Raw genomic sequence first — 12,389 nt, 5'->3', positions numbered from 1 at the left:
TTCTACACATATTCAAATTGTTTTCTTGATACAGCCACTGGATCCTTTATGGGTGGGCCCCTCACATCAATTATCTAACCCCCATTCTGGCTAGACTGAGCCACTGTGGCAGGGGGCATAATCTTGAGGCCAAGGATTGTATTTTAAACTTTTCATCTCCCTAGCATCTAGACCAGTGTCCTTTGGGAAGGGAGTTGTTTTCCATTCCTCATGCTTCCATAGAGGGAGAAAATTTTCACTTCACTGAAGAGGGAAAAGGATGGGAGCCACATTTTCCCTTCTCTTTGTGATTGATGAAATTGGGGGAAGGAACTGGGCATACTCAGTTCTTTTTGGAGCCTCTCTTTTTTAGATTCGCTTAGGGTTTGCAGAGTGAGTATATTTGGGTCTGTTTATATTTCTGTCTATGTGATAAGCATAGAGGACCTAAGTTTAAGATTTAAAAATGTTGCTTTGGATTATGATAAACAAGTATCAGTTATTGGTAATTTGAATGCAGTGTACTTTGGAAGCTTTAAAAAAAACAAAAAAACTGAGTAGTGATGTATACAAAGACTATGAAAAAACAATGAGGACTAATAGCTCTGATTTATTGATTGTTAAGCGTCAGCTGTGCCGTACATTTGTGTGTATCATTTCATATTTTTCTTCATAGCAGCTGTAAAGGAGATATTTCCATTTTACAGATGAGGAAACAGAGATAGGTTAAGGAACATACTGAGGTCAGTCACATAGAGTCAATTAGTGGTGGAATTGGGTTTCAAATCCATGTCTTTCAGTTAAATTGATTTTCTGAAAACTATCGTCTACATGCTATGTACACAGCAACTGGGAGTGAAAAACCTGGTAATAATACCTAGGAAAAAGTGTGACTGGTGTTACATTGTAGAGCGAAGGAAGACTGAAGAATCCCATTTAGGTTGATTTAAGCTGATCTTTCTTGTAACTTACTCTTTAAATTGTAAATATTCTTATTCTATTTCGTACTTAGGCTATATCCATTAATTCGATCTCTGTGATTCATTAAGTAATTCTTGAATAATTTTGTTGTTGAAATATGTTTTGTATAAGCTGTCACATGCTTTTAGGACTGAGAGGGAGAAAAATGGCCGTGACAGCAGGAAGCTGGCCTTTACTATCACCAGGGCCCTGGTGTTGCTAGGAACTGGCCTGACAATACTGCTTGGGCTTGGTGTTCTTCTGCTGAATTGTTTAATTGCATAGAATATCAACATCAGACAAAGCAGCTCTGTGTTCATGGTGGATCAAGAGAAAAACAATACCACTCCACAGTCATGTCCAAACACAGATGAAACATGTTGTCCCGGCCACAAAATGCCAGACATCTCTCCCAGCTGATTATGACTGCTGCCTCTTCACTATTGCCTCTTTAGCCTCTCTGTGGATAAGACTCACTAAGATGTCCAATCATAGAATTACCCTCACTTCCTGACAGTATCTAATCCTGGGCAAAGCTCTGCTTCCTTGAACCCTCCCCCAAATCATCTCAAATCCTGTAATTCTTTTTCTGACACCTTCTTAATAAGATATTCCAGGGTACCCCTTGGTGGGTGGGCACTGAGAATGTATCTCTCCATGCAATGAGTAATAAACCCAAGTAGTTTAACTATAGCAGTGTTCCTGGTGTACTTTGTCTGGAGGGCATTGCCAGGAGAATGCTTATTAGTATCTCTGACTCTTTGATTTAGTATTAAACATACTATATTCTAATCAGGTTAGATAGTACGACAGAATTAGAATTAAACATATACTTACATCTGATAAATCTTATGTTTTAGCTATGATGTATTTTATGCTCACTACCATTGTTTTAAAATGTTTAATTTCTGTAATTGCTGTTGTATAAAATCAATTCTAGAATTTATAATTTATGTTAAATTATTATAGCGAAGGGAAATTCAAGTATCTGTAAATTCGAGTGAGAGCTTTCAAAGCCTAATTAAAACAAGTGAACATGTTAAACTAATGTTAACAGATCTTAGGTAGCTCAGAGTGAAAGAGGTTTGTTACTTTTTTTTTTTTAATTAATGACATTTCTGCTTAAATTCTTTATAAAATCCTATAGCAAATTATATTATAACATATGTATTATCCCCTCATTATCTTCTATTTCTTTCAGACAAAAAGGGAAATTAGCAGATTTTAAGAACTAATTTTTTTAACTTGAAAACTACTGTTTACTATTGAACTGTTTTGAATTTTTACTAGGAAAAAATCTCTTGTGACAAATTGGACTTTAAAAGTGGCTAAAATAAGTTAACTTTTGTTGGTTTTCAGTATGTTTTGCTAGGTCCATATTTTAAAATCAGTGTTCTTTTTGGAAGTAAATAATGGAATGAAATTCATGTTATGTACTACTCAACTGATACAAGTTTCAACATATTTCTTTTAGGTAAAGCTTGCTTTTCTATATTTTTACAAATTATCATTGTCCCCCAAACATTCAAGTCAGTGGATGCTTTTTTTCTTTAGCTCTCTTGTATTTCATGTTGCTTACCACTTTTTTTCTCATGTTTTTCTTTTCCTCTACAAAATATGTTGACTGGGTTTTCTTTATATTCTCTTTTAATTATTCCTTCTTTGTGTTTTTTTTTTTTCCTAGCTTCTATTCTTCTGTCACCCCCTCAAGTGAACATTGTCCATTATTTTAGTTCTGGGTCATCTTTTTTCCCTGTCTGAGCTCATTTACCACAGCTTCAGTTATTATTTTTAAAATTGTTTAGTTTAAAATAAACATTTCTCATCTGGTCCTGTTGAGTCTTGAATCTGCTGGAAATTTCTGTTATCGTATCTTACTAGCTCCAACTTAACATAGCTAAACCAAACCTTTCCAATCCAGCCACCTTCTTCTGACTTGTTTCTGTCTAGGATTCCATTCACGTTTAGTTTCCAGGACTTAAAACTGTGGTCATCACTGGCTCCTTTCTTGCCAGATGTTGAAATTGTCATTAAGTTTTATGGGTTTTTGAAAAATGTATTACAAAAATTAACTTCGATGTGGAAAGGATAGACAGTCTTTTCAAGAAATGGTGCTGGAATAATTTTGTATCCATCTATAAATAATTTATAAACTTGATGACCCTTACATTATTTGCAAAAATTAACTCAAAATGGATCGTAGATATAAGATATAAGAAATAATAGGTGTAATAGAGAAAATGATAAAATTTCTAAAAGAAAACAGAAGAAAATATTTGTGATATTAGGCTAGGCAAAACATTACATATGACACAAAAAGCACAACTGATTAAAAATTGATGAAAAATGGATGAATTAGACTTCATAAAAATTAAAAACTTTTGCTTTTAAGAAGACACCACCACGCATGTTTATAGCAACTTCACTTATAATTGCCAAAACCTGAAAACTACCAAGTTAACCTTCAGTAGGGCAAAAGATTGGATAAATTGTGGTACATCCAGACAATGGAGTGTTATTTAGTGCTAAAAAAAAAATGAGCTATCAAGCCATGAAAAGGCAATGAGAAACCTTAGTAGTACATATTAGTGAAGGAAGCCAGTCTGAATAGGCTACATACTGTATGATTATAACCATACTACATTCTGGAAAGGGCAAAACTATGGAGACAGTAGAAAGATAAGTGATTGCCAGAGGTTAGAGGGGAGGGAGGAATGAATAGGTGAAACACACAGTACTATTAGGGCAATGAAACTACTCTATATGATACTTTAAAGGTGGATACATATTGTTATACATATGTCCAAACCCGCAGAATGTACAACACCAAGAGTGAGCCTTAATATAAACTATGGACTTACGGTGATAATGTGTCAGTGTAGGTTCATTAATTGTAGTAAGTGGAGCAGGTGGGTAGAGGGTGTTGATAATGGAGAAGACCATGCATGGATCAGGGCAAGGGATTTATGGGAAACCTGTACCTTAGGCTCAGTTTTGCTGTGAACCTAAAACTGCTCTAAAAAATAAATTATTGAAAAAAGACATTATTAGGGAAATTTAAAAGCAAACCACAGACTGTGAGAAAATATGTACAAAACATGTTCAGTGAAGGACATGTATCCAGCATATATAAGTTTTTTACAACTCAATAAGAAAACAATTTAATTTTAAAAATGGACAGAAAATTTGAAGACAGTGTGCCAATGGTTATATATATGGATATATGAATGGCAAATAAGGACATTAAAAGATGCTCAACAACATAGTCAGTAGAGAAGTGCAAATTAAAAACCACAATGAGATTCTTCTACACACCCTAACTATCAATAAGACCAAAAATACCAAGTATTGGTGAAGATATATAGAAATTGCAATCCTCATACACAGCTGGTTGGAATGAGAGAGTCTGGCAGTTCCTTAAAATGTTAAACATAGTTACAGGTGAGTCAGCAATTTCACCCCTAGGTATTATCACAGAGAACTGAAAACACACTGAATCTACACAAATGTTCACAGCAGCAGCATTCTTAAATAAGCCAAACAACTGAAGCAACCCAGATGTCTAGCAATGTGTGACTAGATAAACAAAATATGATACTTCCATATAATTGAGTACCATTTGGCAATTAAAATAGTTGTAAAATATAGTTGTAAAATATTTTTACATTTACAACTACTTACTGATAGATGCAACTATAAGGATGAATCTCAGAAATGTTATATTAAGTGAAAGAAGCCAGACATGAAAGACACATATTGTGTCATCCATTTATATGAAATTTCCAGATTAGGCAAAATGATAGACACAGAAAACAGATCTATGGTTGCCTGACTTGAGACGTGGGAGTGAGTGAGGATTGAATACAAAGGGGCATGAGAGAGTTTTTTGGGTGATGGAAGCATTATAAAGTGTGATTGTGATAATTGCACAACTGTGTAAATTTACTAAAATTTATGGAACTGGTCACCAAAATGGGTGAATTTTATGGTGTATAAGTTATTCCTCAAAAAATCAACAACTTATTTTAAAAACAATTTCAGGACTTACTGAAAAAAATTTAAAATTCAAGAGTTCATACTGATAATAAGCCAAAAAGTAAAAATGAGCAAAAGCAGGCTCTTAGAATAGAATGATAAATGTATATGCAGGGAGTTGTGGAATTGGAAAAATTAGCATTTTGCAGGCATCTAAAATCAAAGATTGGATCAATTGAGAATCACCAACTGATACTACATCTTGGAAATTTTGATCAGGAGCAGGGTGTTTGCATGATCTAAAAATATCTTTTTATAGACTACTTATTAGTTATAAGGATACAGTAGTGCGGAAATCAGTCTTGACCACCACATGATAGAAAATAACATCAGTAGTAAAGAGCAGGTGGACGTGTGTGCAAGTATGACACCTTTAGAACACATCATCACCTATGTAATAGTTCTCATGAGAATGCATAATCTGAATTTAGTCATGAAGAAACATCAGGCAAACTCCACATGAGGACTAATCTATTAAAAAGAGTAGGTGATGGGTGGGCTGTGTTAAAAAAAACAACAACTCAGTATTACAAAAGACAAAGTAAGGTTGTAGAAATATTCCAAATTGAAGAAGGCTAAAGAGACAACGTTGAAATGGTATACCTAAGCTAGACTGCATCCTGAACTGGAGAGAGAAAAATATGCTATAGAGGACACTAGTAGGTCAGGTGATAACAATGAAACATGGACATAGATTAAAAAGTCAGTGTTACTGAACCTGGTAATTGAGATTATGTAAGAAAATAAATCTAATTCTAAATACACAATGGAATGTTTAAGAGTAAGGGGCTATGTTACATGTATTTAACCCTCTGAATAACTTTAGAAAAGATTGTGTAAAGAGAACAAACTTGTGTGCAGGAAGGCATAGCAAGTGGTGCAAAATTGTAACAGTAGGGAATAGATGAAGAGTATACAGGTGTTCTTGTACTATTTGTGTTGTAACTTGTTATTTCCAAATTTTGTCCAAATAGTTAAAAAAAAAACTTTAAAGTGCTTTGACTTTAAGGTTTAAAGGGTTTTTTTTTTTGGTGTGTATGTGTGGATGGTGGTGGTTGCTCATTTTCTTTTTTATTTCTTTTCAGATATTTTAGCATATGTTGTAGGTTTTGGGGGGGAGTTGGGATTAAAAGCAGGTAGAGAAATTTTACTCGTTTAAGTTCTCAGTTTGATAATAGTGATTGAATACTAAGTGTAGAATGAGCCTGCATGTTAATAATGAGCCTAAAGATACTCTGATACGGCTGCACTCATTGAAGGATTTTAAAAATCTTATTTAAAAAAATTTTTTTTAGTATCTGCAAAATGGCTGATAATTTGGATGAATTTATTGAAGAGCGAAAAGCCAAATTGGCTAAAGACAAAGCGGAATTGGAAAGTGATCCACCTTACATGGAAATGAAGGTAAAGTTAATCATTTTCTTCTAACATGTTTTACTAAAATTGTCTCTGAAGATTAGCCCTCTTTAAATGCAAAACATTCTCTTCTATGAGTGAGAAATCTTTTGTTTCCTTCTTTAGGTTAGCTGTGCTGTCATTCTAATTCTGCGAGTCTAACTGTGGACAAGATTCAGTAATTTTGGTTGCAGTTTTTCTTTTGTGGTGTTTTGTATCTCGCAGTTTCTCCTCTCTCTTACTAGAGTTTTAATTAATAATTTATGTGCTTCCTAAAATAATTAGGAGACTAGTTCTAGTACAAGGAACTTTCAGAATATAAACAGAGTAGATATAAAAGCAAGTTCTCATATTCTGTGTGAAAAGGTTCAATTTTTAAATGAATCAATATCTTAAACATTTTTGAAATCTGCAAAAGTGAATTTGTTACAGTAGCTTCCTTTGTTTTGTGTATTTACTTTCCAGAATATAAATTTCTGAAAGCAGTGTCTAAAAAAGCTTTTTTAAAGCTTTCCTAATTTTAATTGAATTAATTTTAATTAATTAATTTTAATTCATTTAGCAAATACTTACTGAGACTGTGCTGGGTACTGTGCTAGGGTCTGAGAATATAGCACTGATCTAGGCAGATGTGGCACTTTGTCTCATGGGTTCAGTGTATGTAATAAGATACAGGATGTAGATTAATTGTGCCATATGGTCCATCCTAATTAGAGTAACCGTATATTGGTTTGCCCAAGACATTCTGCTTTGCTTGTCCCAGTGTCTCATCTGGTTTAGGATTTGTCCTGGACAAGGTATTCTGATTGAAATGGTAAGTAATATGGACATCCTAATTATAAAGGAATTTTACTTATATAGCTAACATTTATTGTATGCTAACTGTGGATGAGATTGCATCGATACTTTGCATGAATCTGTGAAATAAGTACTGTTACTATTGTCATTTTTCAAATGAGTAAACTGAGACATGGTGAAGTAAAGTAATGAAACCTAGGTGATAGAGTTAGTAGAACTAGGCTTTGATCCCTGACAACCTGAATCTAGTGCTTATTAACCATCACACTAGTTTGCCTTCCTTCCATAATATCTGCCATGTACAAGGTGTTGTGCCAATTACTTTACATGTATTATCTCATTTAATCGTAATATCCCTATTAAGTAGGCCAAATTTTTGTTGTTGTTGTTATACAGATCCAGAAAATGAAGCTTACAGGGGTTAAGTAATTTGTCCAGGTACAGACAGTCTTGGATTCCAGGTTGGAACCTTCATGTGTCAACTCCACAGTTTATGCTCTTAACCATTCTCCAGTAGTTAGGACTGACTGACAGAGTTTGGTGAGAGTTATTAAATAGCTTTAAATACAGCTTTATTATAATTTCTAATATTAAATAGTAGGTAGATAATAATCTTAGTTCAAGTATCACCCACACAGTGAGATCTTGCAATCCCTCCCCCATCATTTCTTGGCTTCCTTACACTGTTCTACTTTTTTCTATCACTACACATTACATAATCTACATATTATGTAACCTAATTACACATTATATTTATTGTTTGTCTCCATTGTAGTTTATAAGTTTTACGATGGCAGAGATTTTTGTGTATTTTTTTCACTCATGTTTCCAATGTCTGGGACAGTGCCTGGTAGGAACTCAGTGACTATCTGTTGACAAAGAAATGAGCTAAATGATAGAACACTGCAGTGTTAAATACCTTTGGTTGACTCCTCAAGCCTTACACTTATTCTTCTATGGAGCACTGTGTAATTTCATCAAGTTTAATACAAGTGCTGAGGTTAATTGTACATTTTGTAGGGTTTTTTCCCTCCTCTGCTTTTGTAAATATTATGTCTCTTTCAGGGAAAGCCATCAGAGAAGCTTTCTGAAAACAGTAAAATACTAATCTCCATGGCTAAGGAAAACATACCACCAAACAGTCAACAGACCAGGGGTTCCTTAGGTATGTCATTAGGTATGCTAAACTGATTTTAAGATATTCTTAGCATGCTGTCATGAAAAAACTTTGTCTTGTCAGAAAAAAAGATAATTTTGGAATCCTAGTAACTCCTTTCTGGAGTCTTAGATGTGACAGTGTGGTCTACATATGAAATATAATGTATACTGAGAACCTTGTACCCATTTTAGCTGTTATTTCCTTGGTTATGATTTGTGGAAATCATAGCAGTAAGTATGTATCAAAATTATAAATTTTGAATGGAATTTGTGTGTGTGTGAGAAAGTGTGTTAATTGTTGAATAAAAATGCTGGCCTTGATTTATCAAAGAAATGTGCTTAAAGGATGCAGAGTGCTATATGGTAAAAGACCATTTTAATTATTGATGACTATACTGGAATTGTAAAGAAGTTAGTACTTAGCTATATCGAGTCTTTCATTGTGGTTTGGTATGAAAATATTTGAAAACTTTTTACCTCATTTTGGTTTATTGGTAGGTATACTTTTTTTGAAAGAAGATATGTGAATATTTAAAAGGTATATCGTGAATTATTGATGACATCAAACTTTTTCACATTAGGAAGTCAAATATGATGAGTTCATTTGGTTAAAACATTGTTCTCATGTGGACTGTTTTTCATGACTGTGGGTTTACTTCTAAATTGTTAGCTACTTTGGGTTGGTATTCCATTGGAATTGCAATGGGATGTTGGCCAAGAGAGTTAGTTAGTGGGCTCTCTGTCTTTACTAGAAAAACAGTAACAATTTCAGAGGCAAAGTTTACCCATTTTTCAGGCAAAGAGCATTTCAATTTTGTACACTTCCAAAAAATAGATAAAAATAAATACTGTTTCACTAATTAATCCAGAATAATCTTGCTACAACATTGATAAAACACAATATAAGAAAGAAAAAGTTCTGAATATATGTGTGTGTGTGTGTGCGTGCATGACTGGAACATTGTGCTGTACACCAGAAATTGACACGTTGTAACTGATGGTACTTAAATAAAAAAATTAAAAAATAAGAAAAAAGAAAGAAAAAAACCCAGCTCAAAGTGAATGCCATACTTTCAGTATCAGGTATATAAATAACACTTGTTTTGATTCTGTTACAAATTGCTGTGTAATATACAGCTTTAGTGAATTTAAACATTATATTTTGGTTAAGTGCCTTAATCTCTAAGGCCCTCAATTTCTTTATCTGTCAGGTGAGAATTCTACCAGTGAACTACCAATGCCAGTCTGTAACATAAACAAGCTGGATTATCTTCTGGCTCTAAATTTTTATGGTAAAAGTAATAAAAGGGTAAAATTGTCCTACAGGAAACAAGAAGCCTTTTTAGCTCCCTCACTTCTAAACTTTTGGTACTCCAGGAGTCCGTCTATAACATTTGCAGTCCCTAGGTATTTTTATCCACTCACCATTTCCAGGCAGTATCTCTCACTCGTATCAAAATGCCATTTGGTCAGCGTTTCATCATTCCAGGCTCTAAAATGCACTAGATTTATTTTAGCTTTCATGCTCTGAAGTCATATTTTGGAAATCTGCAAGCAAAGATTACAGATTAACAAAGTAAGATAAAGAGATTTTATTCTTGTTACTAGAAATTATTTGGTACCATTTTGAAAAATTCATTTAAAATACAATATGCTTATGGAAATTTGGAAAAGAATTTTAAGAAAGGAAAATTATATTGTTTTAATTTAAAAATATCAGGAAGCAACAGAAGAATTTCACATTGCAGAGTTGCTCTAGAGTTTAGACTAAGCTAAAAAGTGAGTTAATTTAAAGATTTTGGAAAATAGACAAAAGGAAGTTGATTTTTTAAAATTTTTAATTGTGCTCTAAATTGTCCATCCTTTTAGTCTTAGTTTTCTCTTACTACAAACTAGACATTTTACCTCTTCTGTTCAGTTTGTACAAGTCAAATGAGTCCTTTGTAATAGTATCTTTATAGCTAAAATTTGAACAATGTTCTCAGTTAAAGTAGCCACGTCTCTTGACAAGTCACCTGCTTATGGAAAGGCTTATTATTATTTCCTATAATTTGTCCTTTGATTATTTTTACATAATACTCCCTCCTGTTAATACAGTAATGAAAAGGAGAAACTAAGTGTTCCATGGTAACTTGTTTTGTAAAATATTTATTATGAGTACTATGCTAGAATATACATTTTTAAAAAATGATACACTATAGTTTAAAATATTTAACCCACAGTCACTGTAGAAACCAAATACTTCCAATTGATGTAGTTCTGAAGCATAATGTTAACTGTCTTAGAGTCACTGATGTTGTACTTGGTGAAGTGACATCACTTCAAATGACCCTAAGATGACACTAATGCTTTACTTGCCACTAGAACCATCAGAAGACAGCTGCTCTGAAAAAGTAAGTCTCATCATATTTCTCAGCTCATTTTTAGTTAGGATGCCATTGTTAATGCATAAAGTGAACAGAATATTTAAATAGTTCCATACAGTTCTTAATTTTATTTCTATGACCTACCTCTAATACCATACAATATTGGTACCAGATAACAAAAATAATTAAAAAGTTAGTATTTTCTGTTGATTAAACCTTAATAAAGGGTTAAGTACTTCTGAAGGCATTATGTATTCTTATTTGTCTTTTAAGACAGTTATTACAAATACTATTTGAATCTCTAGTTAAAAGCAGATATTCTTGATAAATAAAATTGAACTTCATATGAACAGTAATTATAAATGAAAATGAACCAGATTTTCCTTTCTTTTCTTCCACATAAACCCACCAAGCAGAGTTGAAAATCAGCAGTAAAAGCCACACATGGCTTTTCAAGAAGCTGTAAATTACTTGTTCCCTGAGCGGGATAGCTGAGCATATTGGGAGGCATCAGACTTGTAGCATTGTTTTCTTTTCCTCCTTGACACAATAGAGCATCCATTGTGACTCTGTGTAGCTAGAGTTACGTAACTCTGGTTACTAGTTATTATGCCTGCTCTTTCTATGCAATCAGACCGCTAAAAGCAGAAATGAAATACTAAGAATAGTGTTTTCTCCCGATCCTTCCTCTTACTCAGGCATTCATTCATATGCTCATTTACACATTTATTCAGTGGACATTTTTTGGCTATCAGTTTTGTGCCAGGCATTATAAAATTGAATAAAGCATGGACCTTGCCTTCATTGATTTTATAGTTTAATTTCATATGTGATATTCCATTCTGTGTGTGAGAATCAACACTATTTTTCTCTATAGGCTTTAATTCTGCATCTTTAAAAATAAGATTTTTAACTTCCCTTATGAGGAAAGAATGCCTTTCTAGGATGATTTAAAGTCCCAAGCATATAGAATGCTTTAGATTCTTTTGAAGGAGAGTTGGGAGCATGAGTGAGAGGTGTCCCTGAGAAACCCTCTGTTGTACTCTCTGTCATTAGGGGTTAAGTAGGCCAGAAGTGTTATCAGGAGAATTCAGGTGTTCATGGTGGAAAGGGGAATTTATTATTACATAAAAATCAGTAGCCACCCATTTATATTTATACTTTCTGAAATATTTTAGTGATGTAATAAAGCAGTGATACGGCACTTTCATAAGTTCCCATCATTTAGGTGCATTGTGAGGAGTAAGGCTCAAAAAATGGTGATATCCTTATTGGTTTATTACCTATAGTCAGTTGTTTCATCTATATTTCTTGTAGCTGACTCTCTAAGGAAACTTTATTTTGTTTAGAAATAATTTTTTATACTGTAGTATTGCACAGTAGGACTAAAAAAAGGAAGAGGGGCTTCAGAAGCTGAAATACTTACCTCTGTGCTTCTTGACATAGTATTTTACTACTAAAATATTCAAAAAGTATATACTTTGATTTTAACAGTTTTATTGAGATATAATTTACATACCATAAAATTTACCCATTTAAATTGTACAACTCAGTGGTTTTCAGTATATTTACAAGTTTGTGCAGCCATCACTGTTGTCATCACCTGAAAATGTGATTTGATTGTGGAGTCTTGAGTAAGGAAACCTTACCCAAAATGGAAGTTTTTCTTAAAAAATTAAGATTATTTTACATAGTTTC

The 12,389-nt window shown here is 33.3% G+C and overlaps 1 protein-coding gene and 1 long non-coding RNA gene across 24 annotated transcripts in view; one reads left to right on the top strand and one right to left on the bottom strand.

Moving 5' to 3' along the window:
- The window catches only part of CSPP1 (centrosome and spindle pole associated protein 1), a 110,942-nt gene that overhangs the window by 27,572 nt on the left and 70,981 nt on the right, over window positions 1-12,389 (top strand). For 12 of the 22 annotated variants that reach the window (XM_072951857.1, XM_072951856.1, XM_072951853.1 and 9 more), the window contains 2 exons: window positions 6,270-6,378; window positions 8,233-8,344. In XM_072951857.1, the coding sequence (XP_072807958.1) occupies window positions 6,280-6,378; window positions 8,233-8,344 (211 nt within the window). In that variant the 5' untranslated portion in view covers window positions 6,270-6,279. Of the gene's footprint in view, window positions 1-6,269; window positions 6,379-8,232; window positions 8,345-10,647; window positions 10,719-12,389 lie in introns of those variants that run through there. The other 10 variants (XM_072951865.1, XM_072951862.1, XM_072951858.1 and 7 more) reach the window with 3 other exon arrangements.
- The window catches only part of LOC140690252 (uncharacterized), a 57,763-nt gene continuing 45,943 nt past the window's right edge, over window positions 570-12,389 (bottom strand). Inside the window, exons 1-3 of one of the 2 annotated variants that reach the window (XR_012065457.1) lie at window positions 11,101-11,201; window positions 9,751-9,873; window positions 570-658 (exon numbers count right to left, since the gene is read on the bottom strand). This is a non-coding gene — a long non-coding RNA (uncharacterized lncRNA). Of the gene's footprint in view, window positions 659-9,750; window positions 9,874-11,100; window positions 11,202-12,389 lie in introns of those variants that run through there. The other variant, XR_012065458.1, reaches the window with a different exon arrangement.

The sequence above is a fragment of the Vicugna pacos genome, chromosome 29, assembly GCF_048564905.1.
Source record: "Vicugna pacos chromosome 29, VicPac4, whole genome shotgun sequence".
Lineage (NCBI taxonomy): Eukaryota > Metazoa > Chordata > Mammalia > Artiodactyla > Camelidae > Vicugna > Vicugna pacos.
This window is presented reverse-complemented; position numbering and strand designations above follow the sequence as displayed.